The sequence below is a fragment of the Lampetra fluviatilis genome, chromosome 52 (genome assembly GCF_964198595.1).
Source record: "Lampetra fluviatilis chromosome 52, kcLamFluv1.1, whole genome shotgun sequence".
NCBI lineage: Eukaryota > Metazoa > Chordata > Hyperoartia > Petromyzontiformes > Petromyzontidae > Lampetra > Lampetra fluviatilis.
In genome coordinates this window covers 1119908-1147120 of record NC_136326.1, presented here as the reverse complement: position 1 = coordinate 1147120, position 27213 = coordinate 1119908, and the positions used below count along the sequence as shown (strand labels likewise).

At 53.1% G+C, this 27213-nt stretch overlaps 1 protein-coding gene across 2 annotated transcripts; it reads left to right on the top strand.

The window, feature by feature from the left end:
- The first annotated feature begins 18 nt into the window (after positions 1-18).
- Positions 19-27213, top strand: GANAB (glucosidase II alpha subunit). 2 transcript variants are annotated; one of them, XM_078878866.1, is made up of 25 exons: positions 19-71; positions 2725-2838; positions 3423-3531; positions 5128-5255; positions 6371-6574; positions 9010-9075; positions 10891-11005; positions 11483-11555; positions 12155-12251; positions 12657-12837; positions 13439-13592; positions 14252-14487; positions 15044-15170; positions 15387-15466; positions 15675-15818; positions 16020-16116; positions 16545-16646; positions 16787-17030; positions 17686-17750; positions 17998-18074; positions 18732-18806; positions 19352-19465; positions 20010-20122; positions 20480-20580; positions 21069-27213. In XM_078878866.1, exons 1-25 carry the CDS (start codon positions 40-42, stop codon positions 21179-21181), a joined length of 2961 nt encoding a protein of 986 aa, XP_078734992.1. In that variant the 5' UTR covers positions 19-39; the 3' UTR covers positions 21182-27213. The 2 variants fall into 2 exon arrangements, with proteins under 2 accessions (XP_078734992.1, XP_078734993.1); XM_078878867.1 differs by lacking the exon at positions 9010-9075.

The window sequence follows — 27213 nt, the reverse complement described above, 5'->3', positions numbered from 1 at the left end:
CACCCCCTCCACCCTCGCTTCACCACCCCCCTACCCAAGATGGCGGCGCGCAGGCACAGCAAGTCCGCCCGGTGAGGCATCTGCGGTCTCTGTTCGCGCGCTTATAAAACAACAACAACAACAGCAGCAGCAGCGGTAGCAGCGTCGGGAGAAACGGGCCCCCCTCCCGGTTTGATGTGTGTGTGGAGAGAGAGCCGGTGGGTTTTTTTTTTGGGTAGCGAATTGTGTTTTTTTCCTGTGAGGCGATGCTGTGTTTGGGCCTAGCGCAACGGGGTTTGTGTCACGCCGCCGTCGTTACCTCGCCGCTTGGCTCGCTGTTTGGTCGTCGTGGTGCTTCTACACGACCCCTGGTTCTGTACGGGTGCGTTAACGATTGTACAGTAGTCGGGTCGCACAGTACTCTCGGCAACAAAAACAGTGGTTCCCCCATTGACACACTCACACTCCCCTACGTCAATGTATAAGTGCAAAGACAAAGATCTCCTGTGTAGCCTTAACAGACTGTTGGGGCAAGTTCTGTTAGCGAGCATCTTTATAAGGCCGGCGGTGGGGTGGGCCAGCAGCAACCACGCCCGGCCGCCTTTGTCTCCCTAGTGGCGATGTTTACACGCCGCACCGGGTACTCATTTGAGGCCGAGTCGACCTAGGGGGGGCCCAGGACCGGTTCAGATTATCCGTCACCGGTGTTGGCCGTGAGCGGGAATCGAACTCGAGTCGCTGGGTTCGTAGTACAGCAGCAGCAGCCCCGCTAATCGATGCGTTACCACTGCTCGCTCCACCAGTGGTTGTTAACATCACGCACCCCCAGAGATGCCCCCCTCTGGGGGGTGCGAGACATTGCAGAGTTTCTAGTGACGGTATTAATCACGGGCACGTCAGCACAACTACTTTGTTTCATCAAACCTATGTGTCTATTAACATTGTACATTTTTTTTACGACTGGGAACCAAAGGGCTGCAGTGAAGACTAATAACAAGAAGCACTCATTAACACTCGCGTAATATTAGTGATCTTAACTCTGGACAACTCCTACGCCAACAACACAAACGGCCGCCATTTAACCACAAAGTGGTGATGACGTGTATACAGCCAGGCTAGGTGCACTTTGAGGCTATATCACCTGAAGTGCGGAACGCCGGGTGTTATACGAGTCTGTCACGGGACAGGCCTTGCAGGTGCTATGCGTTGACTGAGTTGACTTGAAAGATGCACCCATAACCTGCGCTACCCCAATGTGCAAATGTATTGTTTTACCGCCCGGCGTTCGGCTCGTTGTTGTGAGCTTATTCCCTCCGCCCTCGGTTGTTTTTGGGCAGCGACTGCCTACAACTAACCAGAACTGTAGCTTCCTTCACGAACCTACTCCATAGATGCCGATCTTGACACCGCTGGTATCGGTCATCGGAAAGTCCACTCATCTGAAAATCATTATGTACTCAGCTCGTCTCTCAACCGTTCACCCCTCTCAGCAGTCTGGCCAAACATAATCTGATTGGCTGGTCAGGCAGTGTGCTAATGGTCAACTTTATTATGGCAGCGGAAATCTCGCTTCGAACGGCATTATTTTTTCATGGGTTGCGAAACGTTTCGTTGAGCTGCCCGATCCATGTCGCCATACAAACATCCGGCTCTTCTCGGGAAACAATCTTGCCCTCTCGTTACGCCTGCGAAACGTGGACCCCCCTTAGAGCAACAACGTTCTCGGCGTGAAACATTCAGACTGGCGCTACCAAGCATCAATCATCGCGTTATCCAGCCTGGATTGTGAGCAGCTAGCTAGCTAGCTCGCACATCTTTGGTGTGCAACACTGTTGTTGAGGATGCTTTGGCCGGGTCATGTAGCCCATTTGTTCAAGCAGCTTATGTGGAGCCGGATAAAAGGGCCTAAACAGGAACGGCGTAGGTTTTATTTTAGATTGGCTTGTGTAGTGCAGGAGGCATTGGAGCTCCGTGAACTTGGTAATGAGTTGTCCCAGATGTGTCCAGATTGGCCTCTTTGGTGGAAGCTCGTGGAAGATGCGACTCGGCAGTTGAAAACAGTCGTTCTGGCAGCAACAATGGCAAGTGAAGTGACGCTCTCGACAAGCAGAGCCGCGGGGTGGCTAAACAGCCAGATGGGAAAATGGGGAGTGCAGGTGTTGCAACTGTCCGTCATTGTAAGTCATTCGATTTGTACACCTAGGTCTGTTCTGTGACTGCCAGCAGCCTTTAATGTCGCTGCCACTTCGTGGTGATTGAAAGTTTGTGTGCGCTGTGTGTGTGGGATTATATGCCTTATTGTCATTTGTGTTAAGGGACGAACGGGACCGTATTCCTCTGTGTGTGTGGGACTGGATGTCTGTGTGTGGTAGGCTATGTTCCAGGAGGTGTTGGGCTACTTGCCTGTATGACTAACTCTGCTTTCGGTGTGTGTTGGGCTGTTTTTCTGTGTCCCTGTCTGTAGCGGTTAACCCACTGCACTATGAACCCGGCGACCCGAGTTCGGTTCCCGCTCATGACCAATAAGTGGCGAATATTTGAACTGCTCCCGAGTGTTGGCCAGTCACCCCCTCATTTCGCACCTCCGATTAGCATGGCTGGCTACGTATGGTGCAAAAGAAGTTTAACATACATACCGGCGTTTATAGTTGCTCGCGAACATCGCTTACCCCAACAGCATGATAAAGGCTACATGCGGAATCTTTGCCTTCCTCCGTAACTCGCTGTGTGTGTGTGTGTGTGCAGGTGTGTCAGCTGGCCGGCCCATCTGGCCATCCTAGGCCTGGCCTTGTGCATCTCTCTCTCCGATGCCGTCGACCGCAGCAACTTCAAGACATGCGAGCAGAGCTCATTCTGCAGGTCCAGAGCCCCACATCGCATGACGACCCACTGTGAATGTAGAGAGCCCTTTTGTCACTCCGCTGCTGGATACAGGCCTGCCCTCGCCTGTGGGATTTTGCCTCCTTTGGGATGTGAAAGTAATCTGTTACTTGTATTTGCGTGCACTTTTCTGTCCGATTGATGAGTTTCTCATTATTGGCAGAAAGTGCTGGAATTGATAAATTGTCACCCTTGGGCAGTGGCCAAATTGTCCCCACAGTGAGCAGGGACGGCTCGTCCACACAGAGCCCCTGAGGCACAAGGCAGGTGTAGGTAACGATGGATATACTGCACGTATGGTGCCTAGCAAAACATCTTTAGCTGCAACCTTTCCTCATACACACTTGTTATGAGCTTGTGCGAGCGAGAGCAGAATGCACCATTGTAGCCTTTTTTTTGTAACAATTGACTGTGTCATGCTCACCTTGAGTTTTAGTACGCCCTTTAAACAATTTCACGCTGCGGGGTTGTTAACAATCCACGTGACAGTTTACCTCCATGAAGATTGTTTTGCGTCTCTCGCTCACTCTCTCACTCTCCCCCCATTCCGCCATCTGTGGCAGGCGCCAGCGCAAGATGGAGGCGGAGCAGTCTCCGTACCGCGCGCTGCTCGACACCCTGGACGTGCAAGAGAATGGCGCGCGCGTGCAGCTGCTCAACACTGCCAACAAGGTAATAATGCGCGACGTCACACGGGCTGCCACGCTGCCCGGCGTAGCCATCGAGCAGTGGGCAGGTGGTACAACTCCACCCCTGAGCCCCAAGGGCCGGATGGGCCGGATGGGCCCGGGCCACGTAGAGGCCAGGGGAGATATTGTATGTGCGCACGTGTGCATTTAATTTATTCTAATTTGTATTTTTATTGAGACAAAACACGAGCTCGGTGCAACGCACCGGTAACCGTTTAAAGAGGGACAGAAAAACCGTGGAAGGTCCCAGTCGGCGCTGCGGGGGCCATACTCAGAGGGGAGAGAGAGAGTGTTGGGCCCTCTGCCTCAACCTAGTGGAGACCCCGCGAAGTGGGGGGGGGGGGGTGAAAGTTTAAATGGGAGGGGAGGGGGAAGGAGGTGGGAGAAGTTGCCAACATACTAAAGGAAGACGGAGGACAGGGGGGTGGAGGGGTGTATTTATGTATGTTGAACTTTTTTCGCATCGTACGTAGCCAACCGTGCTAATCAGAGGTGTAGGCGAAGGACAACACAAAAAGCAGTTCTAAAGAAATTAGTTTTCAATCTAGATTATTTCAAGTCCATAGCTCCAGTGGCTTTCTAATATCGGAAGGAAGAGCGTTCCAGACGGCTGCGGAAGGGCATCTGAAAGCGCCGCGCGATGCAGTGACCGCCTTTGTTCGACGGCCGGCGAAAAGCCGCTGCTGCGAGGATGACCGGAGTTCGCGTGATGATGGTTTATCTACCTTGATGACATCTGCAAGGTATTGTGGTTCACTTGTGGAAAGCGCTTTGTGTGATATGGGAGGGGCGGCGGCGCCAAGGGCCGCGCTAAACCGCTGCTGCCACCGGGAGCGTAATGATGAATAAAGTTAAGGTTCACACCCACGGCCATTCGACGCACTGCCACAATTCGCAGTAACTCAAAAACAATGCTGGATTCAAGATTTTGTCCTTTTTTTTGGCCTAGCTTGTTTTCTTTTCTGTTCCGTTTTCAGTGTCGAATACAATAGCCCACAGCTATCATTTACATCCTATTTGCAAATTGCAGGTATTGTGAATAAAAATATGCAAATTGGTTCTTGCACATGCACAAATGTACGTTCTGTGAGCTTAGTCAATACGCCAATGCATTGTTGCAAGCCAAGTAACCATTCATGTAAATAAGTTGGTACAGATGAGATGGTTTACAAGGAGAGATGGTTTCTCTCCGATGTTGAATGACGCTGTACACATGATTTGGACGATACATGGGAAAGTTGAAACGAGACCAAACAAAGGTTCTAGAATGGAACTGTAACACCGAATCGTCCAGTGGATGGGAAACTCTTTGTTTATCCGCCAGTCCCAGTTAGCCGCCAGGCTGCCTACCACCAGTCCATCAATCTACTAGTCTCCTTACAACCAGTCTCTTTATCCGCTAATCTTTTGCACCGCTAGTCTGCCTACGCCGTCTGTTTTTTCCACCAACCTGTGCACGCAGTCCGTTCATCTGCGAGTGTTCCAGCAGCCGGCGCGTTTATCTGTAAATCCTGCCTGCCTGCACGTCCGCCGGCACCGTGTTTATCTGACGGAGGGTGGTGCTGTGTGCCGTGCGCAGGTGCGGCTGGTGCTGGAGGTAGTGGGGCTGAAGGACGGGATGGTGCGGCTGCTCGTCGATGAGCTGGCGCCACTCAAGCCGCGATACCGCGTGCAGGACGTGCTGGTCGGGGAGCCGGCCAGCGAGCGGTACGGCCTGTGTAGGCCCGCACCCCACCGCACCCAACTACACCCCACCGTACCCCACCACCCCCCACCGCACCCCACCGGACCCCACCGCACCCCACCACACCCCACCACAGACCAACGCGCGTGGCAGGGCCCTCGGAGGTGACCTTAATCACCCAGAACAGAGACTGTACAGCGTATAACGACTTAATGCACGATCCACAAATACGAAGGAGACTTAACGGCGGTGGTGATGCACTCTGCTGCTTGTGACGCAGCTGTTGGGCTTGACTACCTGGATGTGAAATTTTAGTTGTTGCTCTGCATCTACATCAGTCATACGGAAGATGTCACAGAGATCGGTGCGCTGTGCTGGCTTTGAATCCAGGCGTGTGCTGCCTGTAATTAAACTAGCTAAACTATTTTTATTTTACCAGGTAAGGCCCACTGATCTATATAGCTGTTTTTCAGAAGCGACCTGACTATCACGAATTATAGCTCAACGAAGTGACTTGTGGAAATAAATAACAGCCAAATACTCTAAATGTGTGATGTCGATTTTAAATGTGGAGGGAAATACCGGAGGACCCGGAGAAAAATCCACGCAACCACGGGGAGAGACACGCAAACTGTAAATATACAACAGGTGTCAGGGTTGGGACCGAACCCATGACCTGTATACCAGGCGAGGTAGTTAACATCTCGCCACCGTGGCGTCCTTAAACCGACAGATAGGGTGGTGGTGTATTGGTAACACCTGTGCCTTGCATCAAGAATGGCTTGGGTTTGATTCCCGACTGGTGCCTGTTTGTGTGTAGTTTGTATGTTCTGTCCCTGTTTTGCATCGGTTTCCTCCACATTCTCCGGTTTCCTCCCATAGTTGAAAAAAATACACGCAATGTAACTGGCAATGGCAAAACTTCCCAATGATTAAAAAACTACTTTGAAATTACTCTGTTGGTATTACACACAGCAGCAGCATCACCACCCCCAGGCTGCGAAACTTCTGCAGACTGTGTCTGTGACAACACGGCGCCTTCCTTCAGCGATCGCCTTGCGCTCGTGAGAACGACCTTGCGGACGCCAAACGTGCGCACGATGACGATGGCACCGTGTGCGTCTTCTCCGCCGCGCAGGCTGACTGTGGTGAGCCGGGAGGAGGGCGTGGTGGTGCTGGCGTGGGGCGGCTCCGGCGGGCTCGGCGAGGGCCCCGGTGGCGCCCGCGTGCTGCTGTCGGCTCAGCCGTTCCGCGTGGACATCGTGAGCGCCGGCGAGCTCGTGGCCAGCGTCAACTCGCGTGGCCTCCTCGCCTTCGAGCACCTACGCCTGCGCGGAAACACGTGAGTGCTGCGCGCGGCGTTCCGGAGGGAGCTCGGGAGGATGGAGGCACAAGCGGCTCTCGTTAAACCACTACGCCGCCGCTCGCCATCACCCGGCGCTTGCCGTTATGCTGCTGTTCACCGCTACATACCGCTCACCATCACGCGCCGCTCACCATCACGCTGCTGTTCACCCCTAAGCTGCCGCTCAGCGCTACGCACCGCTCACCCCTACCCCCCACCAAACAGCAATGCAAACGCACGCGACAACGCAGACACGCTGGTTGGAGACGTAGCGACTTTCACTTTCCCGCTCATTCACTCGCCCACCATTTACTTACTCACTCATCCACTCTCTCGCCAGGCGAGCAACTCAAAAGATTTGGTGTTGTAGCCCCGCTCACCCAGGCCGTGTCTCCCACGAGATTGTCGCATGCCCAGATTGAAGAAGCTTCCATTGACCAAGAAAGAAATGTGGAGTTGCCGTCACGTACTTTCAGTGGTGGTGCTGTGTGTCATCCTCTAGTTCAACACGCGTGTGATCTCCGTTCACAGTTCATAGAATTACAGTTTACAATTCCTTGGTCAAGCACCTGCTGGATGAAGGTCCCCCCTCCCCCCGTGCCCTGTCGATCATGGGATTGCTTGATCAGACTTCTTTTGGCTTTTTTTTTTATTAAAGAAGAGTCAGGCAGGCCAACATCGGTTCAGATAGCAAGCGCACACACGGACGTTAGACGTGGATGGGATTTGAACTTGGGTAGCCGGGTTCTTAGTGCAGCGCGCCACCTCGGCACTGCGCCGCCGCCCCGCACGATTGCCCGACGCGCGTTTAACTCGTCGACTCGGCCCAACGTCGTCGTTGTCGTCGTCATAGACTCACTCGCGTTGCAGCTGTAGCCGTCTCGGCCGTTTTATAAATGTTAGCAAGATCTGTACAAAACAACAAATAAAAAAAATAAAAATATGCCCGGATTTCACCTAATCTCGTCAGATCTCGGAAAACGGCTTGCGCTTGGATTAAGCAAATTGGTTGGTGCTGCTGCGGCTTGCTGCTGCAGCGTTGGCAGTGGTGCAGAAGCAGGATTATCAGCAAACGCAACACATATTCGTCAATAACACAATGCAGCCTTAAAAAGAACAAAAGTAATTATAAGAGTTGATGTTTCGGGCAGCGATCCTTTCGTCACAGCACTTAGGCCGGAGAGGGAGAGCGAGATCTAAGCAGGTCTCTCACACTTTCGACTTTCCACACCTCCGATATAGCGCGCGGTTGGCAACGTACGGTGTGAAAGAAGTTCAACGCACACAACAAAGACAAAGATCTCCGATATAGCCTGTTACAGACTAGGGGCAAGTGCTGTTAGCGAGCACCTATGAAGGCCGACACGGCACACGAGGAGATGGGTGACCAACACCTTGGTCTCCCCAGTGGCGATGTTTACACACTGCACTGGGTAACCATTTAAGGCTGAGTCGACCTAGGGAAGGCCCAGGACCGGTTCAGATAATCGTCACTGGTGTTGACCGTGAGTGGGAATTGAACCCGGGTCGCCAGGTTCGTCGCGCAGCGCCCTAACCACTGCACTACCGCTCCCCCACACACTTGCACACGTACGTCTCCTTTCCACAATGTCGCTGCTTCATCCTCAACGCATTCCATTCGTCCTTGCTTATATCTTTGTGCGGTGGAATTGGCCTAACAAAGTGGGAGGCTCCCTTCATGGACTGGCTTGCCAAGCAGGGTTGCCGCGATACTCATTATTATTATCATCACGCGGCTTGTCTACTCAGGAACGCTTCAACTATCAAATTTCTGATCCCGTGCCCCGACTGGACGTCTGCGAAAAAGAGCTTCATAGCTCATCGGATTCCTCCAGTATAAATAAGTATTCTGATTATGAAAGACTTTAACGGGAGGGACCTACCAAGTTTTCGCAGGACGGGGGTGGTGGGGGGGGCGATGGGTGCTGATGTTTGATCCCACAATTGAGTAATTTGCAGGTGATTTTTTCTTTCTTTAGCCATTGGGGATGTTTTTGCCAATTCCAGATCCACAAGGAAATCCCATGCAGAGCAGGGGGAGAAGCATAGAAAGCGCCACACACAGAGGCCGATCTTCGCCGCGATAAAAATGTATTATTATCGTCGTCAAATTAACTGCTCATTTAAGAACCCTTTTTAAAGTGTCCTCCGTGCACACCCAAAAGTACATCAAAGCCCACGCACGCACACACAGTGCGACGTTAATAGCGAAACGCAACTTTACGGGAAACTGGCATTGCGATAATCGTCGTTGTCATGAAAATTAGTACCGCATCGTGGTAAAACTGTAACGCGGTCGCCCTACTTTGCAGCCTGTTTTATTTTATTTTCTCTCTTTCACCAATTCGGTTGTGTTCATTATTCACCTCTGCTGTCGTGTCACTGTGCTGTGTATGTGGTGGGGCCGGCAGGCTCTCGGAGGCAGTCGGTAACACAGTGGGTAGCATGTGGACTAAACTCAAGAACGTGTTTTCTAGGTAATGATTGCACGCTCTCAGAAACCCCCAGTGAGTGTGTGTGGTGTGTGTGGTGTGTGTGGTGCTTGCATGCGCTGCGAACACGGCGACGCCGAGTTCGATTCCCAGTCACGGCTAACATCGGTGGCGAGTGACATCTGAACCGGCCCTGGGGCCTTCCTCCAGGTCAACCGGCCCTCCCCTACCCTTAAATGAGTACCTGGGCCACTCGTTAAACATTGGCGCTGGGGAAACAAAGGCAGCCGGGCATGTTGCTAGCCAGCACAACACCCCCCCCCCGCCCCATATTCATGCGCCGTGCCAGCCTGAATAGGTGCTCGCGAACAGCACTTGGTCCCAACGTTCAGATAAAGGCCACGCGGGGGGGGGGTTATTTGTCTTTGTGCATGTGCTCTCGTGTGTAGATGTATGCTTGTGTGTGCCCCAGGGTGCGGGGTGGGGGGAGAAATCATAATGGCCATGTCGCAGCTACCCCGAGTGAGATTTCCTGGGTTTGAGTCCAGGCATTTATTCACCCAAGGTTAAAGCAAAACGCAACCCAAAAATCAAAGCGGCACTTTAACTTGCAGATGTGCACCTCGTCCGTGTGTCCCGCGCTGCCCCACCAGAGTGTGAAGCTTTGTTAAAGGATTTAAAGTGTATATATATATGTAGTTATGGTCAAGTGCTCTGTCCCTGTGCTGCAGTGATGTCATTGCACTGATGTGTTATGGGGTAAACTACTGGAGGGGGATGTGGCAGAGTGGCTTGACCATAGCTCTGTAATCTTTTATTCTTGTTTCTGAAGCTTCAAACTGGGACGTGCATCGTAGGTGGGGGTTATTTTACAATGCTAAACGCATTACTTTCTGCTGCCGTTGCTGCTGCTGCCGCCGTCGCCGCCGCCGCTGCGTTTGGCAAGCGGTGCACAGGCGCACACGACGAACAAAACTCGACACCGTCGTCAATAACCCTGTGTGGCCTTAAAAGGAATAAATATATAACGCTCTATTTTGGGCGATGCCCGGTTAGATGAGCTCTCCGGAGGAGAATCGTCGGTATACTGCTCACAGCAGCAATAGCAGCAGCAGCAATAGCAGCGGGGTGAGACGATGCACTGCCGTGGAATTGCAGCTTCTACGGCAGCAGACTTAAAACGGCGGACCCGTTGTGGTTTTTTGGGTTTGCGGATTGTTTTGCTTTAACGGTGTGGATATGAAAACTAATCGCTTTCTCAGTAGAAGAGTGTGCAACCAATCTCGCTCGGTCGCGTCTGCCTTGCGCGTAACGCTGAGCTGCCCATGGCCCTCATCCACCGCACGGCAGTACCGATTAACGTGCGACCCAATAAAAATTATAGAAAATATAAAAATGATCATAATTCCCAGATAATATCGAGCTACCCGGCGGCCACCACTTGCCACTGTGATTCTGGGTTCGAATCCGGGTCTCGGCCACTGCATCTGATTTTTTTTATTTTCCCAAGTGCAACGAGTTGGTGATGAGCTCCTCCCGTTCGCCAAAGCAGCCGTCGCGTACGAAGCGTTCAGTTTTGACTTGACGCGCGACGGACGCGCTCCTTTGCAGGACCGAGTAAAAAAAGTGTGCGCCACACGGGAAAGTGACTTCAGAGGTATTTCCGTGACGTCATTTTTTCTGGGGGGGGGGCCCCCATTGCTCGGACGCATTGCGGTGCTCCGCTCGCGGCAAGAGGGTTAACCGAGACAAGAGATCGTGGGAAGGGGGGTGGTAGCGGCGGGGGGAGGGTGCAGCGGGGCCCGGGGTAACGAGGATTTGTCGTCGTTGGCGGTGGCGGCGACGTCGTCGTGCCGGCAGGAAGGAGTCCGGGGAATCTCCTGGGGTGGACGAGGAGGGGGCCCCTGGGAGCGACTCCACCGAGGCGGCTGCGGAGGAAGGGGGCGGAGACGACGATAACAGCTCCGAGTCCAAGGTACCGGTTCCTCCATAGCCACCCCCTCTTCCTGCTTCTCTCCCAAGCCTCCTCCAAATCCTCAAAGTTCTCCTTCCTACAAATCCCTCTTCCCTTCTGCCTCCACTCTTCCTCATGTTACCCCCCCCCCAACGCGAGAGAAGCATTCCTTTCTTTTAAAGGAGCTCGCGCAACCCAAACAACACAGAAAGGGGCTCTGATCCTATAGCCGCGGCACCTGAAGCTGCGTGTCCACCCGGCTGTCCCACTTGTGGCGTGAGGCCTATTATGGTTAAGTGGGATGCACGTGCGATTCAAAGGACCGTGGTGCTCAGAGGAATTTGTTGTTGGTGTTGACATCTGCTGAGGAAAGAGCTTGGGTAGCTCGTGGGACTCCCTCCAGTCTGAATAAATACAAATAAATAAACACACAGTGTGATTTGTGTTGTTAACGAGGCTACTAGGGACGTGTGCGATGATTGTCGTTTGCGGTCGCAGGTGACGGAAGAGGAGGGCGAGCCGGGAATGTGGGAGGAGACGTTTAAGACTCATCACGACAGCAAACCCAATGGTGGGCCTGCTCAACGCGATACCACGATACTCGCCACGATACTCACCGTGATACCACGATACTCACCGTGATACTCACCGTGATACCACGATTCTTACCATGATCTGATGTCAAGCTACTTGCCGAGATGACGCGATACTCGTCATGACGTTTATCAACGTCGTGGGTTATGTTTGCCGTGGCTGCGTTTGCAGGACACCTTGAGTTTACGATCTAACGAATTGACATGTGCAGTTTACTTGACAAACCTTACTAATTGGTTGTCGGGTGGTGGTGGGTTTAACGACACATTTATATATTTACACCATCTAACCCAAAAAACATGTTATGGATGATATTGGTCGCGAAAACCTACGTGTTAAACCACACTCCTCACCGTGAGGTTCACGACGCTGCTGCCGCCCATGCCTTCTCCCCGTGTGCACACGCGCTTGTGTCTGTGTCTTTGTGTCTGTGTCTTTGTGTGTGGTGTCTCTGTGTGTGGTGTATCTCTGTCTTGGTCTTTGGTGTCTGTGTGTGTGTGGTGTCTGTGTGTGTGGTGTCTGTGTGTGTGGTGTCTCTGTGTGTGTGGTGGCTCTCTGTGTGTGCTGTGTGCTCAGGCCCTGCCTCGGTGGGGTTGGACTTTTCTCTGCCGGGTGTTGAGTTTGTGTACGGCATCCCCGAGCACGCCGACACATTCCGTCTCAAGACCACCACGTGAGGGTCTCAACCCCCCGCCCCCCCGACCCTCCCCTGCCCCCCTTCATTACCCCCTCCCCCTCCTCCCCCTTCCTTCCTCTCCAGAACCCATCACCCCCCTCCACCCCACCTCCACAACCTCTCATCACCTTTGCCTTGGAGATGACTTGAGGAAGCTTTGATCCAGCAGTGGTTTCGTCATAGCTGATGTTGATGACGATGTTGAGGTTCTGCTGTTGCTGCTGCAGCGGACCGAATCGCATTAGAAAGTGCCATGCTGTTCAAACGTTCGCGTCGGTCCATTGGTTCGGTCGGTACTAAAATCAAACTGGATGATTGCATACGAAAGTGCGGTTTGAAGAGTGTCGATTTATTTGAATCATCTTAACGTTGTTTGTGTGTTTTGCTCGCGCCGTTGATCAGGGGCTCGGAACCTTACCGCCTCTACAACCTCGACGTGTTCGAGTACGAGCTGGACACCAACATGGCGCTGTACGGCGCAGTCCCCTACCTCATCGCGCACCGACCCGAGCGCACCCTCGGCATCTTCTGGCACAACGCCGCCGAAACTTGGGTGGACATCAGCTCCAACACGGCCGGCAAGGTGCGCCGCCACCACCACCACCTTCCCCGCCACCTCCGTCGTGCAAGCCGTTCTACACATTTCCTGTAAACCCACCCTTCCCAAACTTAATTTGGAGCTTTCGTGACTGCAGGAACTACTCTTTGGTTCTTTCGGTAAAGTGACGTATAAAGAGAAAATAAAAAATTTAATAATAGCATACGACGTTTCGATTGCAACACAAGCAATCATCATCAGGTATAAACTAAATAGAAAACAAACCTAGTATACTTAGAAATATAACGCAATACAGCACAGAGTCGGCTCACAACAGTCAACACCCTACCTGGTTGATTACGTTCTTCCGGAGAATGCTAAATTTGAGAGAGAGATAAAACACAGAACCAGAGACATATAGACAGACATATAAGCAGAGAGAGATAACACAGAGATACATAGAGAGAGACATACATAGGCACACAGAGAAACCACGCCTCTGTGTCGAGGCCTGGTTGATTACGTTCTTCCAGACGTGCTGAGCCGCTTTGGCCGGGCCGCCATTGAACAAGGGCCTAGCTCAGTGGGCCTTACCAGAAATTAACCGACCGACCGACTGACCAAATAACCCCCTCGCGACGCGCAGACGGTGTTCGGCAAGATGCTGGACTACGTGCGCGGGGGCAGCGAGGTGCCGCAGACGGACGTGCGGTGGATGTCGGAGAGCGGCATCATCGACGTGTTCGTGCTGTTGGGGCCCACGCCCAACGACCTGTTCCGGCAATATGCCTCGCTCACCGGTACCGCCGCACCACGCAGACACTCTCGCCTCCTCCCGCGGGCGTCTCCACGCGGGCATCGTCATTGCCATCATCATCATCATTATCCATCATTGGTTTCTTTCGCATGAGATTATTGTGTAAGTACGCTCTCGGTTTGTAACTGTCTAACCCTCCCACCACTCGGCAGAGCCAATCAAATGACGTTGTCGCCTCGGCGAATGTGGCTATTTGGTTTGTTTTACCAGAGGAATGTTGAAGAGCGAGCAATTTTATTTGACAATTTTGTTCTACGACGAAGTTGCGTCTGTTAGTTTCCCTATGTCTCTCTCCATCCCAACTCCGACTGTTCCCTATCCCCACCCCCCCATCTACCTATTCTCTCCCCTGTCTCCCATCTTCCTCTGTCCTCCTGTCTCCTTCTGTTCCTTATCCCACCCTATCTCCCCGTCTCCCTATGTCCCCGTTACCTTTCTCATGCCCCTGATCCCCTGTCTCCTTTTGCCCTTCTGTCTCTCATGTGTCTCCCGTTTCCCTCTGTCCTCCTCATCTTCTGTTCCTCATCCTGCCCTGTCTCCCTATCCCCCCCCTGTCTGCCTCTGTCCGTCTGTCGCCCTTGCCCCCTGCTTTCTGCCTCCCCTGTCTCACCCCCGTCGTTCCGCCCCCTCCCCCCACTCCAGGCACGCAGTCGCTGCCGCCGCTCTTCTCACTCGGCTACCACCAGTGCCGCTGGAACTACAACGACGAGGACGACGTGCGGGCGGTGGACGCGGGCTTCGACGCCAACGACTTGCCCTACGACGTCATCTGGCTGGACATCGAGCACGCGGACGGCAAGCGCTACTTCACCTGGGACCCCAACAAGTTCCCTACGCCGCTCGACATGCAGCGCAACATCGCCAGCAAGCGCCGCAAGGTGCGCGCGGGGCACACGCGGCGGTCGCGGGAGGGTGGCGGTGGTTACAGTGGGGGGGTAAAGGCGGCCGGGCGTGGTGCTGTGGTTACACCACACACTCGTGTGACGCGCCGGCCATCATAGACGCTTTGTCTTAAACCTTTCCCGGTCCGAGACGCCTGCAAGTTTGCAGGGCGGGTCCCGTACACCACCGAATCTCGGAACGTGCTAAGCGGTTAAGCGTGAATTTTATTTAGAGAGGCGTCGTAGCGCCTTTGTTTTTAAAGACGTTACCGCAGAGATCCGTAGCGACACGACCGCCGCCACTCCACGATAGTTGGTGCCAGACTGCGCCACATGCCCCCCTCCCACATGGTCTATCATCGTACACGTACTGCACGTCATCGGAACGAAATCGGAAGAACAACTGATGACGTACACGTACGACATTAGAATGGTAAAGTGTTAACAGCGCTTGCTCTGCGACAGTCTGTTGAAGGTTATATGGGGGGGGTCTCTGACTTGGTGTGTTGTGTGTGTGTGTGCGCGCGCGCGTGGGCACGACTTCATCCTGCAGATGGTGTCCATCGTTGACTCGCACATTAAGATCGACAGCGGCTACAAGGTGTACACGGAGGCGCAGGCCAATGGGTACCTGATGAAGAACAAGGATGGGCGCGACTACGAGGGCTGGTGCTGGCCAGGTGAGGCAACGCTTGGCGGCGCCCGTGTGTCCGCGTGCTTGGCATCGTGCCCACGGCGATGGATTCGGATTAACTACGTCGTTTTGCCCTTTGATTTGAGGTGACGCGAAAAGCGTGGGGGGAGCCACCGCGAGAAGGACACCGTCCTCAACAAAATAACAACAAAAACAATCATAATAATGAGCAATGCGCTGAATGTTTTCTTTCGACACCCAGGCTCGGTGTCGTACCCAGACTTTGCGAACCCCGATGTGCGTTCCTGGTTCGCGAGCAAGTTTGCCTACGACCAGTACGAGGTGAGCCGGCGGGTGGCAGCTTCGGGTTAATATTTGATTTATTTGAATCTTTTTTTGTTGCCAATCTCTTTCGGAACGGGGTCGTTGGCGGCGGCGCTTGGCGAAACGCGGCGTCGGCCGGTGGTCACGCGGCCTCGTGGAGGCCGTTCTCTGACGTCACGGCCCGTGCCCCCGCCCCCCCCACCCCGACCCCCCGCGGCACGTGCAGGGCTCGAGTGAGATTCTGTTCACGTGGAACGACATGAATGAGCCGTCCGTGTTCAACGGGCCCGAGGTGACGATGCACAAGGACACGGTGCACCTGAGCGGCTGGGAGCACCGTGACCTGCACAACCTCTATGGCCTCTACCAGGTACCGGCATGCAGGCCTCGCTCACTCGAGTAACGTGTTACCTGCTCCAGTTTTCCAGTCGCTCAGTAAATATTCGGTGAGAGATGGAGCCCTGCTTGAACTGTGCCCTCAGTTTTCTCTCCTGCCACTTGCACCGTCCCTCCTTCCTCTGCCCTCCAAACCCTCCCCTCCACCACTCCCCTCTACTTCCTCGTCCCACAGCAAATGGCTACGGTGGAGGGGCAGATCCGGCGATCGGGTGGTGTGGAGCGCCCTTACGTGCTCTCCCGCGCGTTCTTTGCCGGATCCCAGCGATACGGTACGTGCCGTGTCGGTTACATGGGGCTCGTTAAACTAAAAAACTAAACTATAGACTATTTTTTTATTTTACCGAGTAAGGCCCACTTGAGCTGTCCACAAACAATAGCTCAATGAAGTGGATTATTACGTTGAAATTTATAGCAGCCAAATGCTCTAAACGCATGATGTTGATTTTAAATGTGGAGGAAAAATCCAGGGGTCCCCAGAGAAAAATCCACACGACCACGTGGGGAGAGACGTGCAAATTTCAAATATACAGGCGTCGGGATCGAACCCAAGACCTCCTGTATACCAGGCGAGGGAGTTTACATCTCGCTACCAAGCGATCCACTCCAATCAACCAATTAGTCTCGGCCCTGGTTAATGAATGGCGCGTGAAGTAGCGTTGGGCTGACGGTGGCCGTGGGCCCGTGGGGCGGTTCGCAGGCTCCATCTGGACGGGAGACAACACGGGCGAGTGGGGCCACCTGCGCGTGTCCATCCCCATGCTGCTCAACATCAACCTGTGCGGCATCTCCTTCAGCGGGGGTGAGCGAGCACACGGCACGAGTCACGTGGCACAACGCACAGCGCGCACGCCATCGCACACTACCCGTGGTAGAATTCCTCCCAGTCCTAAATAAGAATTTCGGTACCAAAGCTCTGTCCTTCCCCTCCTCCTTTTACAGCCGACGTCGGCGGCTTCTTCCGCAACCCGCCGCCCGAGCTGCTGGTGCGCTGGTACCAGGCCGGCGCCTACCAGCCGTTCTTCCGAGCGCACGCTCACATCGACACGCAGCGCCGCGAGCCCTGGCTCATCGGCGCCGACAACATGGCGCTGGTGCGCGTGGCCCTGCACCAGCGCTACGCCCTGCTGCCGTTCTGGTACACGGCCTTCTACCGCGCCCACCGCACCGGCGAGCCCGTCATGAGGTGCGTGTGTGTACGCACGCGCGCACACGTGTGTGTACGCACGCACGTGTGTGGCAAAGACGAAGGCGGCCGGGCTTGGTGCTGTATGTGTGTGGGGGCAGCGGTTAGTACGCGGCGCTACGAACCCGGTGGGCCGAGTTTGATTCCCGCTCGTGGCAAACACCAGTGACGAATATCTGAACCGGTCTTGGGCCTTTCCTAGGTCGGCTCAACCTCAAACGAGTAAATCACCACTAGGTCGACAGAGGCTGGCCACCCACCCTCTCGTGTACCGTGCCAGCCTTCTTCGGTGCTCGCTTACAGCACTTGCCCCAACAGTCCGATAAGGCTATACGGGGGATCTTTGTTTTGTTTGTGCATGTGTGTAAGGGGCACAGGTGGTGCATTTGCCGGTCATCTCAGTCGGTGGTACTTGGGTATGTTCCGTAACCTGCCAGCAAGCCTTAAAGTGCACATAGCCTGGCATATGCCCCGTAGTGACATCACCGCCACCTAGTAGCAGTTGCTCATGTGTGTACAGTGTGAAGCGATGCAACCTACACTGTGTACACGGCTGTGTGTACGCGGGCTGTGTGTATGCGGGCTGTGTACATGGCTGTTGCATACGTGGGCTGGGTGCGCTGTATCAGTGTGGCGGTGCCTTTGTGTTGTACAGAGCCCTCTGGGTCGAGTTCCCCAAGGAAACGGCCACGTTCGCAATCGAGGACGAATATCTTCTTGGTGGGTTATCATCGCATGCCTGTGTTCACAACCGCACTCACACTCTGCTTGCCTACGAACTGCTTATTGTGTTTAGTTTGTTGTCCTTCCCCTGCACCTCCAATTTATCACGGTTGGCTACATACGGTGGCGAAAGAAGTTAAAAGTACACACATACATACAATGGTGTTTCCCCTGCGTGTTCACCATGTGCACAGACACGTGGCCTGTGCTCACAGCGTGTGTGTGTGGTGTCTCTTCACTGCAGGTGATGCCCTGCTGGTCCATCCCATCACAGAGGCTGGCTCCCGAGGGGTGAGCATCTACCTGCCTGGGCCCGGAGAGGTGAGCAACGCCTACGCATCGAGTCTGTGTGTGTGTGTGTGTCCGTGGGGGTGTCCGTGGGCGTGCGCGCGTGTGTGTGTGTGGGGAGGAGTAGTAATGTGGGGAGCGGTAGTGTAGCAGTTAGTGCGCTGCGTTCCGAACCCGGCGACTCGGATTCGATTCCCGTTCTCGGCCAACCCCAGTGACGATTATTTGAACCGGTTCTGGGCCTCCCCTAGTTCGACTCGTCCTCAAATGAGTACCTGGTGCGATGTGTAAATACACTACTAGGGAGACAAAGGCGGCCGGGCGTGGTGTTGGCCATCCACCCCCTCGTGTGCTGTGCCGCCTCAACAGTCTGTTAAAGGCTATATGGGGGACCATTGTGTTAGTGTGTGTGTGTAGTTGCTTGCTAACAGCACTTACCAAAATGTCGTCTGTTGATTTGTTTTCATAAATGTACCTGGTCCTGCGTGAGCACCCGTGATGCTCGATTCTCATGGTCATCATCGGCGTCCGCTCTCTCGTACATCATCACTCATGCCCTCCTTCCAACCTGCCTCTAACCCTTCTTACACATTCTCCTTACTCACTGCCATCTTCATACCCACTGCTCCATTTAATATAATGTGCTGTGTTCTCTCCACAACCACCACCCCCGCTTCCTCCACCCCACAGCTCTGGTACGACGTACACGACCACAGGAAATACGAGGGCGGCCAGGAGCTTTACGTCCCCGTCACCATGAGCTCGGTAAGGAGGGCGCCATCGTGGCTAGGAGATGTTAACTACCTCCCCGGCTATGCAGAAGGTCGTGGGTTCAATCCAATCCTTGACGACGCCCTGCACGTTTGGAGTTTGCATTTTCTATCCCACCGTGGTCGTGTGGATTTTTCTCCGGGTCCTCATGCGTTTAGAGTAATTGACTGCTATAAATTTCCACATGATAAGCCACTAAGTTGAGCTATCATTTGTAAGAGCCATATCGCTCAGTGGGCCTTGGTTTTTAGTTTTTTTAGTCCAAAGGCAGAGTGTGGGCACTCCCCACATCCTCCGAGACATTTGGGCAACGTGGAAAATTAGACCAAATACCCTCCGAGTCTAGAGGGTCTTTTGGAGTAGCCAGCAGCGGCACAAGCAAGTAATTGCAGGGCTCCGCCTTCACCTTTTTATGTACATCGAATGATATGTTTAATCATAGTTTGTTGTCCTTCCCCCCCGCAACCTTCGATTAGCACGGCTGGCTTCGTACGGTGCGAAAGAAGTTCAACATACGTACGTTGTCTCTGACTGCACAGATCCCGGTGTATCAGAGAGGGGGCTCCGTGGTGCCGCGACAGAACCGGCCGCGACGCTCCTCAGAGTGCATGCACGATGACCCCTACACGCTCTACGTCGCCCTCGACAAAGCCGTACGACGCACGCGCTCATGCACGCACGAGCACCGTACACAAACATGCGTGCCTGCACACGCACACAAACGTACGTGCTCTCGCACGAGCATGTGCACGTAGTCACGCACAAGCACCATACACAAACACGCGTGCATACATGCGCACACAAACGCGCCCGCACACGCACGCACAAACTCGTGTGCATATATCCATAGACGCACGTACTGTACATGCATATGGACACGCACCATACAAGCATGCCTACATACACGGTCATCCGCACAACTACAGCCGCTATTCGACACTGTGGCGGTGACGTCACCACAGCGCTCGTGCCAGGCTAAGTGCACTTTGAGAGGGGGGGGGCAGGGCCTGCCGAGTCTTTAGCGGTGGGGGCGGCTCGGCCACCTTCTCCCGACACTCCGGCGCTGCGTCCACTCGGTTCGCGTCACGGCGATCACGGCGTCGTGTTGCCGTCGTGTTGTTGTCGTGTTGTTGTCATGACGTCATCACGTCTTGTTGTCATGACGTCATCACGTCGTCGTGTTGTCGCGGCGAGCAGGGCCGGGCAGAGGGGCAGCTGTTCCTGGATGACGGTCGCTCCTTCGCCTACGACACGGACAAGCGGTTCGCGCTGCGCTCGTTCCACTTCTCCAACGGCGCGCTGGTGGCCAGGTGAGGTGGACGGGGGGTGGGGGGAAACCGCGCACGCACACACACCTGTTTGCGTGCGCGCGTACTCTCGTGCACGTGCGCGTCAAACCCCCCGCACTTACGAAGACTTTGGGTGCGCACGCACGCCATTTACCGAGAGCCACGGGGGAAACACACGGGGAGGCGCAGCGAATGGTGGGAGGAGACCGATGGGTGGACGTGGGCAATGGAGCGATGATGTGAGGGGGAGACGCAGGGTATGGGAGATACCGGGGAGACACGTGGGTGGTGGTGGGATGGTGTGGGGATGCAAATCTCCTTCCTTCCCATGCCTGCCTCCTTCCTTCCCCTCCCTGACGCCGCTTCCGCGTTGTGCAGCTCTGCCGACCCCAGCGGAAGCTACAGCACAAAGTCGTGGCTCGAGAAGGTCGTGGTCATAGGCGTCAAAAAGCCGTCCCACGTCACTCTCAAGCAAGCAGGTACCGTGGCGCCCGCATCCCGTCGCTCCGCGGTGTTCCGTCGTGGTCCAGATCGCTCGAGCACCGTGGCCTTCCCCTGGTGCTGGTGGCTACGCACGTGCCCCGTTTATCCAGCACTGTCATAATTTCAAACTTGTAACGCTGCACCTCGGCCGCACAGAATACAGTAAAACCTCGTTTTTTTCGGTATTTGCTATTTCGTAATTGGGGGGGATAATTCGGCGAGAGGAGTTCGTCGTACACGTGTAACTCCTGCGATGTGTCCTTGACCTTTGTCCGTCACGTAAAATGATGGAGTGGCAGCTGGCTCAAGCAATGGGACGTCCCAGGAGTTGGGCCAACGTACATGCTGGGATACCCTGCCCCCTCGTGCGCAGGGACCGGCCTTCGACGGTGCTGCTCGCTGACTCGCACTTGCCCCAACAGGCTACACGGGAGGCAGGGGGATCTTTGTCTTTGTGTGTGTCTGCGTGCGCGCGGTGCTGCAGTCTCTCCGTCGGAGTCCGCGTTGGAGTTTGAGTACGACGCCGCCACGGCCACCCTGGAGGTGCGAAAACCTGGCGTGAACATCGCCTCCGACTGGACCATCCTCATCCAATGATGGAAGAAGCCGGGGCAGCCCCCCCCCCCCCCTCTGCCGGTCATTTTGTGATTGATTTTTTTTGGTTGAGGGGGTTGGGGTTGGGGTAAAACCTACGAGGGGAGGGGGGGGTGGGGAGGGGAACAGTGGGAGGTGTAGTGGGGGCGAGTTTGGTGGCGGAGGGTGGGTGTTGGATGCCGCACGGGGAAACGTCCCTTTTAGCTCCGAACGACACGGGAACACACAAATAATTAAATGCCTTTTTTTTGCCCCTTCGTTTTTTTGTAGTTGTTTTTGCTAAATTTGTCCCACTTTTACATCGCCGACGGATTCCTTGACAAATCGGCGCGCACCGTTTTTTTTCTTTCCATCACTCTTTATTATTTATTTGATTGTGCGGGCGCCTGACCGAACGAACGCTCGCTCGCTGGCTTGCAATAGAAAGGACCGCTCTTTCGGCTCCCGTTACTGTGAATTCGGTTGCTTCTATGACACGTGCCGTTGTTAGCGATGATGTTCATAAAAAAAAACGCGCGATTCCAAAGATCCGCCTCGGATATTTGTGACGACAGTTCCCCTCATTTATACTGATTTCCGAGCTATGAAGGCAGCGATTAATTTTTTTTTTTAATCAACGGCAGGTGCTGGTGCACGTTATCGTCCATAGAAAGGAACGATAAAGCCTAAATCAGAATTTCAGGACCGGGGTGGCGGGTGGTGAATTTGTTTCATGGCTACTACACGATGACTGCCAGATAACAAAAACATACAAAACACAAATGGCTCTTTTATGTCTAGGGCTGTGTCCTGGGCTGTCCAATGGAAGTGAAATAAAAAACACTTTTAAGTGACTCTAGGAGTCATCACTTATTGACGTTAACCATGGCGTGCCGCCAATCTTATCACACCAAGCCTTGACATTTTTTGACAGATTGCCGTGAAGACTTTGAGCCAGAGGTCTGTTGCACGTTATTACGCTGTCGAGAGAGGGGCGGGGGGGCTTCTTGGGAAGTTCACTTTTGCCGCTAGAAGCGAGGAGCCACAGGAATTGGATGTCCTCTTCCTTCCCTCCCCCCTGTGTCTGGAACCTCGCTTGCTCGGAGGTTTGCGAAGAGCTGGCCAGTATTTGTCCAGGAGCTTACACAGCATCCATTTCCATTTATTGTTTAAAAACAAAATGTAATCACGGTTGCCGAGCACAGGCCCAGAGAGGGCTCCCGAAACGGCCAACAGCCAGTTACAATCGTCGAGATTGAAGGGCGTACTCAAACGGGACCTTTTCCCATGTCGCGATGCGACGGTGGGAGGGGTGTTATAGAGCCCGCGGAAAGGATCTCGGATTTGTTTTAGGAGGTGGAACGAACGGCGCAACGATTCGTTGTCCGTCGATACCGATCGGCGTTGAGCTTACGCCGGCCCCGCGTCGATCGTGCGCGTGAGAATTGATGTTCTTTCTGTCCGTGTGTGTGTGTGCGCTCAGTGTACGATGGGTTCGCGTCGCCCTTGCGACCGCTAGGTTTCACCGATCGTTTGGCGCAGCGTAAAAAATCTAAACAAAAAATATCTTGCTTTGAACAGTGACCCAGAATTGTGACAATTCTTCAAATCGCTTTGGGGTCGGAGGGTCGGGGGCCAGGAGCCAGGGTGGGGTGTGGGTGAATTGTTCCACCCCTGCTTTTTATGCCAGGCTTGGCGCAGAGTAAAACGCTCGGCGCATCTCCGCTTGTCTTTCGCAGTCAAACCCACGCTAATGTGCGAGGTGTGTATCAAGTCCCGTTGGCCATTGGTGGTACCACTGTTTACAGGCTGTGGTGGGGGAGAGGTGGGCGGGGGGGGGGGGGCTGATACAGAGGAGGGGACACCCTCCTCTGTATGTTTGGCGAATGTTTATTGGGTAACGAGCGCTGCAACAGCGGGGTGCAGGAAAACTCGCTGGCCTTGTTCTAAACTTGAGAAAGACGTGTTTTAATTTGTAGTTGATGAGATGTATATGGAATTTTTCGAATTTAGAAATAATCACTAATGCAAAACTGTTGTCAACCCCAACTCTGTAACGAACCCATAACCCTTAACGGTACAAGCTGCGAGGCATCCCCCTCGTGACCCCGCCACCCCCTCAGCCACAGCAGCTCTCGACCAAGCGCTGCCACTGCCACCGCTTCCAAATGGCTTAACCCACGTGACACTCTTCAGTGCCACGGTGGTGAGATGTTAATTGCCTTGCCTGGTATACAGTAGGTCGTGGGTTTCATCTCGACCCTGACGCCTGCTGCATATTTGGAATTTGCGGTGTCTCCCTGTGGTTGCGTGGATTTTTCTCTGGATCCTCCGGTTTTTCCCTCCACATTATAAAGGTGTTTAGAGTGTTTGGCTACTATAAATTTCCACGTGATCAACCACTTCATTGCGCTATCATTTGGGGCCAGGTCATTTCTAAAAAGAGCTACATAGCTCAGTGGGCCTTACCTGGTAAAATTTTTTAATAGTTTAGTTTAGTCCCGTTGGTTGCTAGCAGCAAAAGCCTACTGTTACTTTTCACTGCAGAAATCAACTGGCGTCTCCTACCTCTCCTGTCCAATGACCCAGAAGGATTTTAGTGGGGGACCAGGGCTGGTGACAGATTGGGGGGGGGGGGGGCTGCTGGGATGGGCCCCGCACCACCGCATGTTCCTTTGCCCTCCCCTCACCCAGCTTCACTCTCCTTTTAAATGGTGAATCGCTGCAAACTTGGCCCAGCACCACGGCCCCCTTCCCATAACGAGAGGAGTTAGAACTGGGCCTTGTGGGGGAAGAATGGTGTCGCCAAACCAGCCCCCTCCGTGTCTATTAGGTGAGGGCATTTGTCCACCCCTCTGACTACCCAACCCCCCAAACCTTTGCGGCACCACTTACCCGAGTCGTAGTGGCCGGTTGTGCTCGGCACGTCAAGTGACGCCAACTAGCTATAAACCTGTGGTGGCCACGATGAACCACACCTGTCGTCCAACTGCGTGCATGTGGGGTTGATGCGTCGTGCAGATGGATTATTTGGTGGTAAATCCCACTTCTTTTTTTTATCATTATTCTTGATGAGGGCCGTCTAGTCTCTTTGGGTTTGGGTGGGTTTTGAAATATAGGTATGGGCTACAGAGCAGAAGTTTGGTTCTAGTTCTGGACTTAAGAGGGTGAATATTGAGTGACGAGTCTGAGCTGTAGGGTAGGTGCAGTTCTGGGTCTGGTTTACAGGGTGAGTTTCGAGTTCTAGGTCTGGGCTACAGAGTGGGTGCCAAGTTATTGGTCTGTGGACCCCAGAGTGAATTTTAGCTTCTTGACTATTTGATGTATGTTGAGTTCTAAATCAGCGGTATAGAGTAGGTGTTCTAGATCAGAGCTTTATATATAATGAGTGTGTCAGAGCTCTTGGCTACTTAGGAGGTCTTTAGTTCTAGATATGGGCTAAAGGTGAGTGTTAGCTTCCAGAGGTGGGACAAAGTCATTGTTATGCAAGTCCAAGTCGAGTCGCAAGTCATCAAATTCATGACTCGAGTCTGACTCGAGTCCAAGTCACATGACTCGAGTCCACATCTCATAGGTGGGACAAAGTCATTGTTATGCAAGTCCAAGTCGAGTCGCAAGTCATCAAATTCATGACTCGAGTCTGACTCGAGTCCAAGTCACATGACTCGAGTCCACACCTCTGTTAGCTTCTAGCTATAGGAGATAGGTGTTAAGGTCTAGGTCTGGGCTATAGGGTGGGCATTGCTTTCTAGGTTTGTGGTCGGTCCGTGTAGACCCGTGTGTTGGCGGATGTTGCTGTTCAGCCGACTCTAGGTGAAAACGTCAAAATGTCTTTTCGTCGGAAGCAGCAGCGACAACATCATCAACAATGGGACAAACGGTCAAGGCCGGCGGTGATGTTCCCCGCCAGTTTTGTGTGGACGTGAATATCGATGCCCTGAAGTGGAAACGTCTACGCCAGTGCGTAAACTAGGGGGATGTTTTTTACCGTCGCTGGCGTTTGATGCAACCGACCACGGAGTGAGAGAGTATCTCTTTGTGCGTGTCGCCACATTCCCTAATGGAGTCTGCACTTGGGAGGTGATCTCTGTGTGCGTGTATTTGCGTGCGGGAGTCTCGATTTGTGAAGAAGTTTAATCCACAGCAGAAGACAACGATCCCCCTTTTCCCAATAATCGTCAACGTCGTTCGCAACGCCGCCTCCCAACTAAATTTACAAATAGTTTTTTTTGGTTACACGAGTGCAGTGAAATCTGACCTGCCAAACGTGTGGGCCCCCCACCCACCCACGTGAGGCATGCATTTTCCCCGTCACCGTCTCCGACGAGCCGTCCATCCGCACCGGTGAATTCTACAAGTTCGATTCTTACGTTCTCCCGCGTGACTATGGCTGGAGAAACGAGGTGTTTTGGCACGTGCGCGCGCCCATGTGCGCACCGTAGATTTACACAAGCGGCTAAAAACCGGGTGCAGAGTTGAAAGTCGGCAACGTTTTAAGATGGGAAGGACCGTAACCTGAAAGTAACGAACGGTTGTTCTCGAGTACCTACACCAACCGCTTTCAGGTTGCGTGTTCTCAGGCTGTCTGGCACGGGTTTTTGTGAAGCTTCGTTCATAAGAAACTTGTTAGAAAAATTACGCGTGGATTCATGTAATACTTTCCAACGTTTGTTTGCCTCCTGAAGTAGGTCATTAGCGCGGAAGCCCAACGGATGGTTGCCAGGGTAAAAAAATATTGTTTGCTTCGTTATAAATAGTCCTTTCTGATCTGGGCTGTGCCTCCACAAGTGTTGGGCAACGCTCAGATCAATTTGACATGTTTTCTATTGGGTAAGTCCCTGATAGCAGCACAACTTTATCCTCCAGGTTGGTTCATATTGGATCATCTGTACGAGAGTTATAGTGCTTCCCCCTGCTGCGGATGGACAGATGGACGGAGATAATAGCACCTTCCAACCTCTGGAAAGTGTTGCGAAACAATTTTTGGTGGCTTTCAGCAGGAATGTCTTGTCTCATCGCCAATATTGTTTTAAGTTTTTACCGCGTACTTTGGTATAATCGACCTCAGATGTTCATGCTGCAGCATTGGTTTGCTCCAAAGGCCGAGTCTGTATTTTAAAGATTGGGGTTAAAATTTAGGAATTATTCCGCTCTTCCACGTGGAAATGGCATTATTTTGTTTGTAATTAACTGCCATCTCTGCCATGGCCTTGCAAAGTCGTCTTGTATTCTAAAATCTGATCGCTGTGCAGTTCACATTTTCGCTTGAGCTCTGCGAGGTCTTCACATGTTCTCATTTCTTGGACGCTTGGCAGCATTCCGTAGTGTCTATGTATCTTGTCTGCAGTTTGTTTATTTTAAATATCTGCAGCACGTCTGTCTCCCTTGTCATTTCCTTTGACCAGATGTAGATCTTGACGACCCTGATATTTCTTCAGAGATGGCTTTGGCCACGGATTCCACTCATTTGTCTTTTTGGCGTCGAGGACCAGTTTTAGTTCAATTTAAGTCGGAGTTGCACACTACCCAAGGCACGCCATAGATGCTGTTGTAACTCCTCCGTGGAATTCCTGGATGCCATGGGGGGGCACACATCATTGCAACAACTGAGCGCATAGCTGGATTTTAGCCAAACTGAAAAACTGATTTTAAAGTGATGGGACCCATCAGTTCACGACACTTGAGAACCCTCCGGTTTAATCGTGGACAACTTAAATCTGAATTCGTAACCCAGAAATCTTGGCATATTCTAACTTGCATTTCGACATTTTAAGCCAACGGGCCACATTGAACGGTCGCATTCACATAAATATCAATATCGAAGCTTCACACGTGTCGGCGCAGGATACACCACCTCGGTTGTTGGCTACTTAAGAGAAAAGCAAATTTGTTTGTTGTTGCTACTGTAGGTTGCACCTTGAAGAACTAGTTGGGGCGCTGTTTGAGTTGAGTTCAATGTTCCAATAAAAACAATGTAGGTTGCATCTTCAAGAACGAGTGGTTGGGGCGCTGTTGTCTGAGTTGCGTTCAATGTTCCAATAAAAAACACAAAGTAA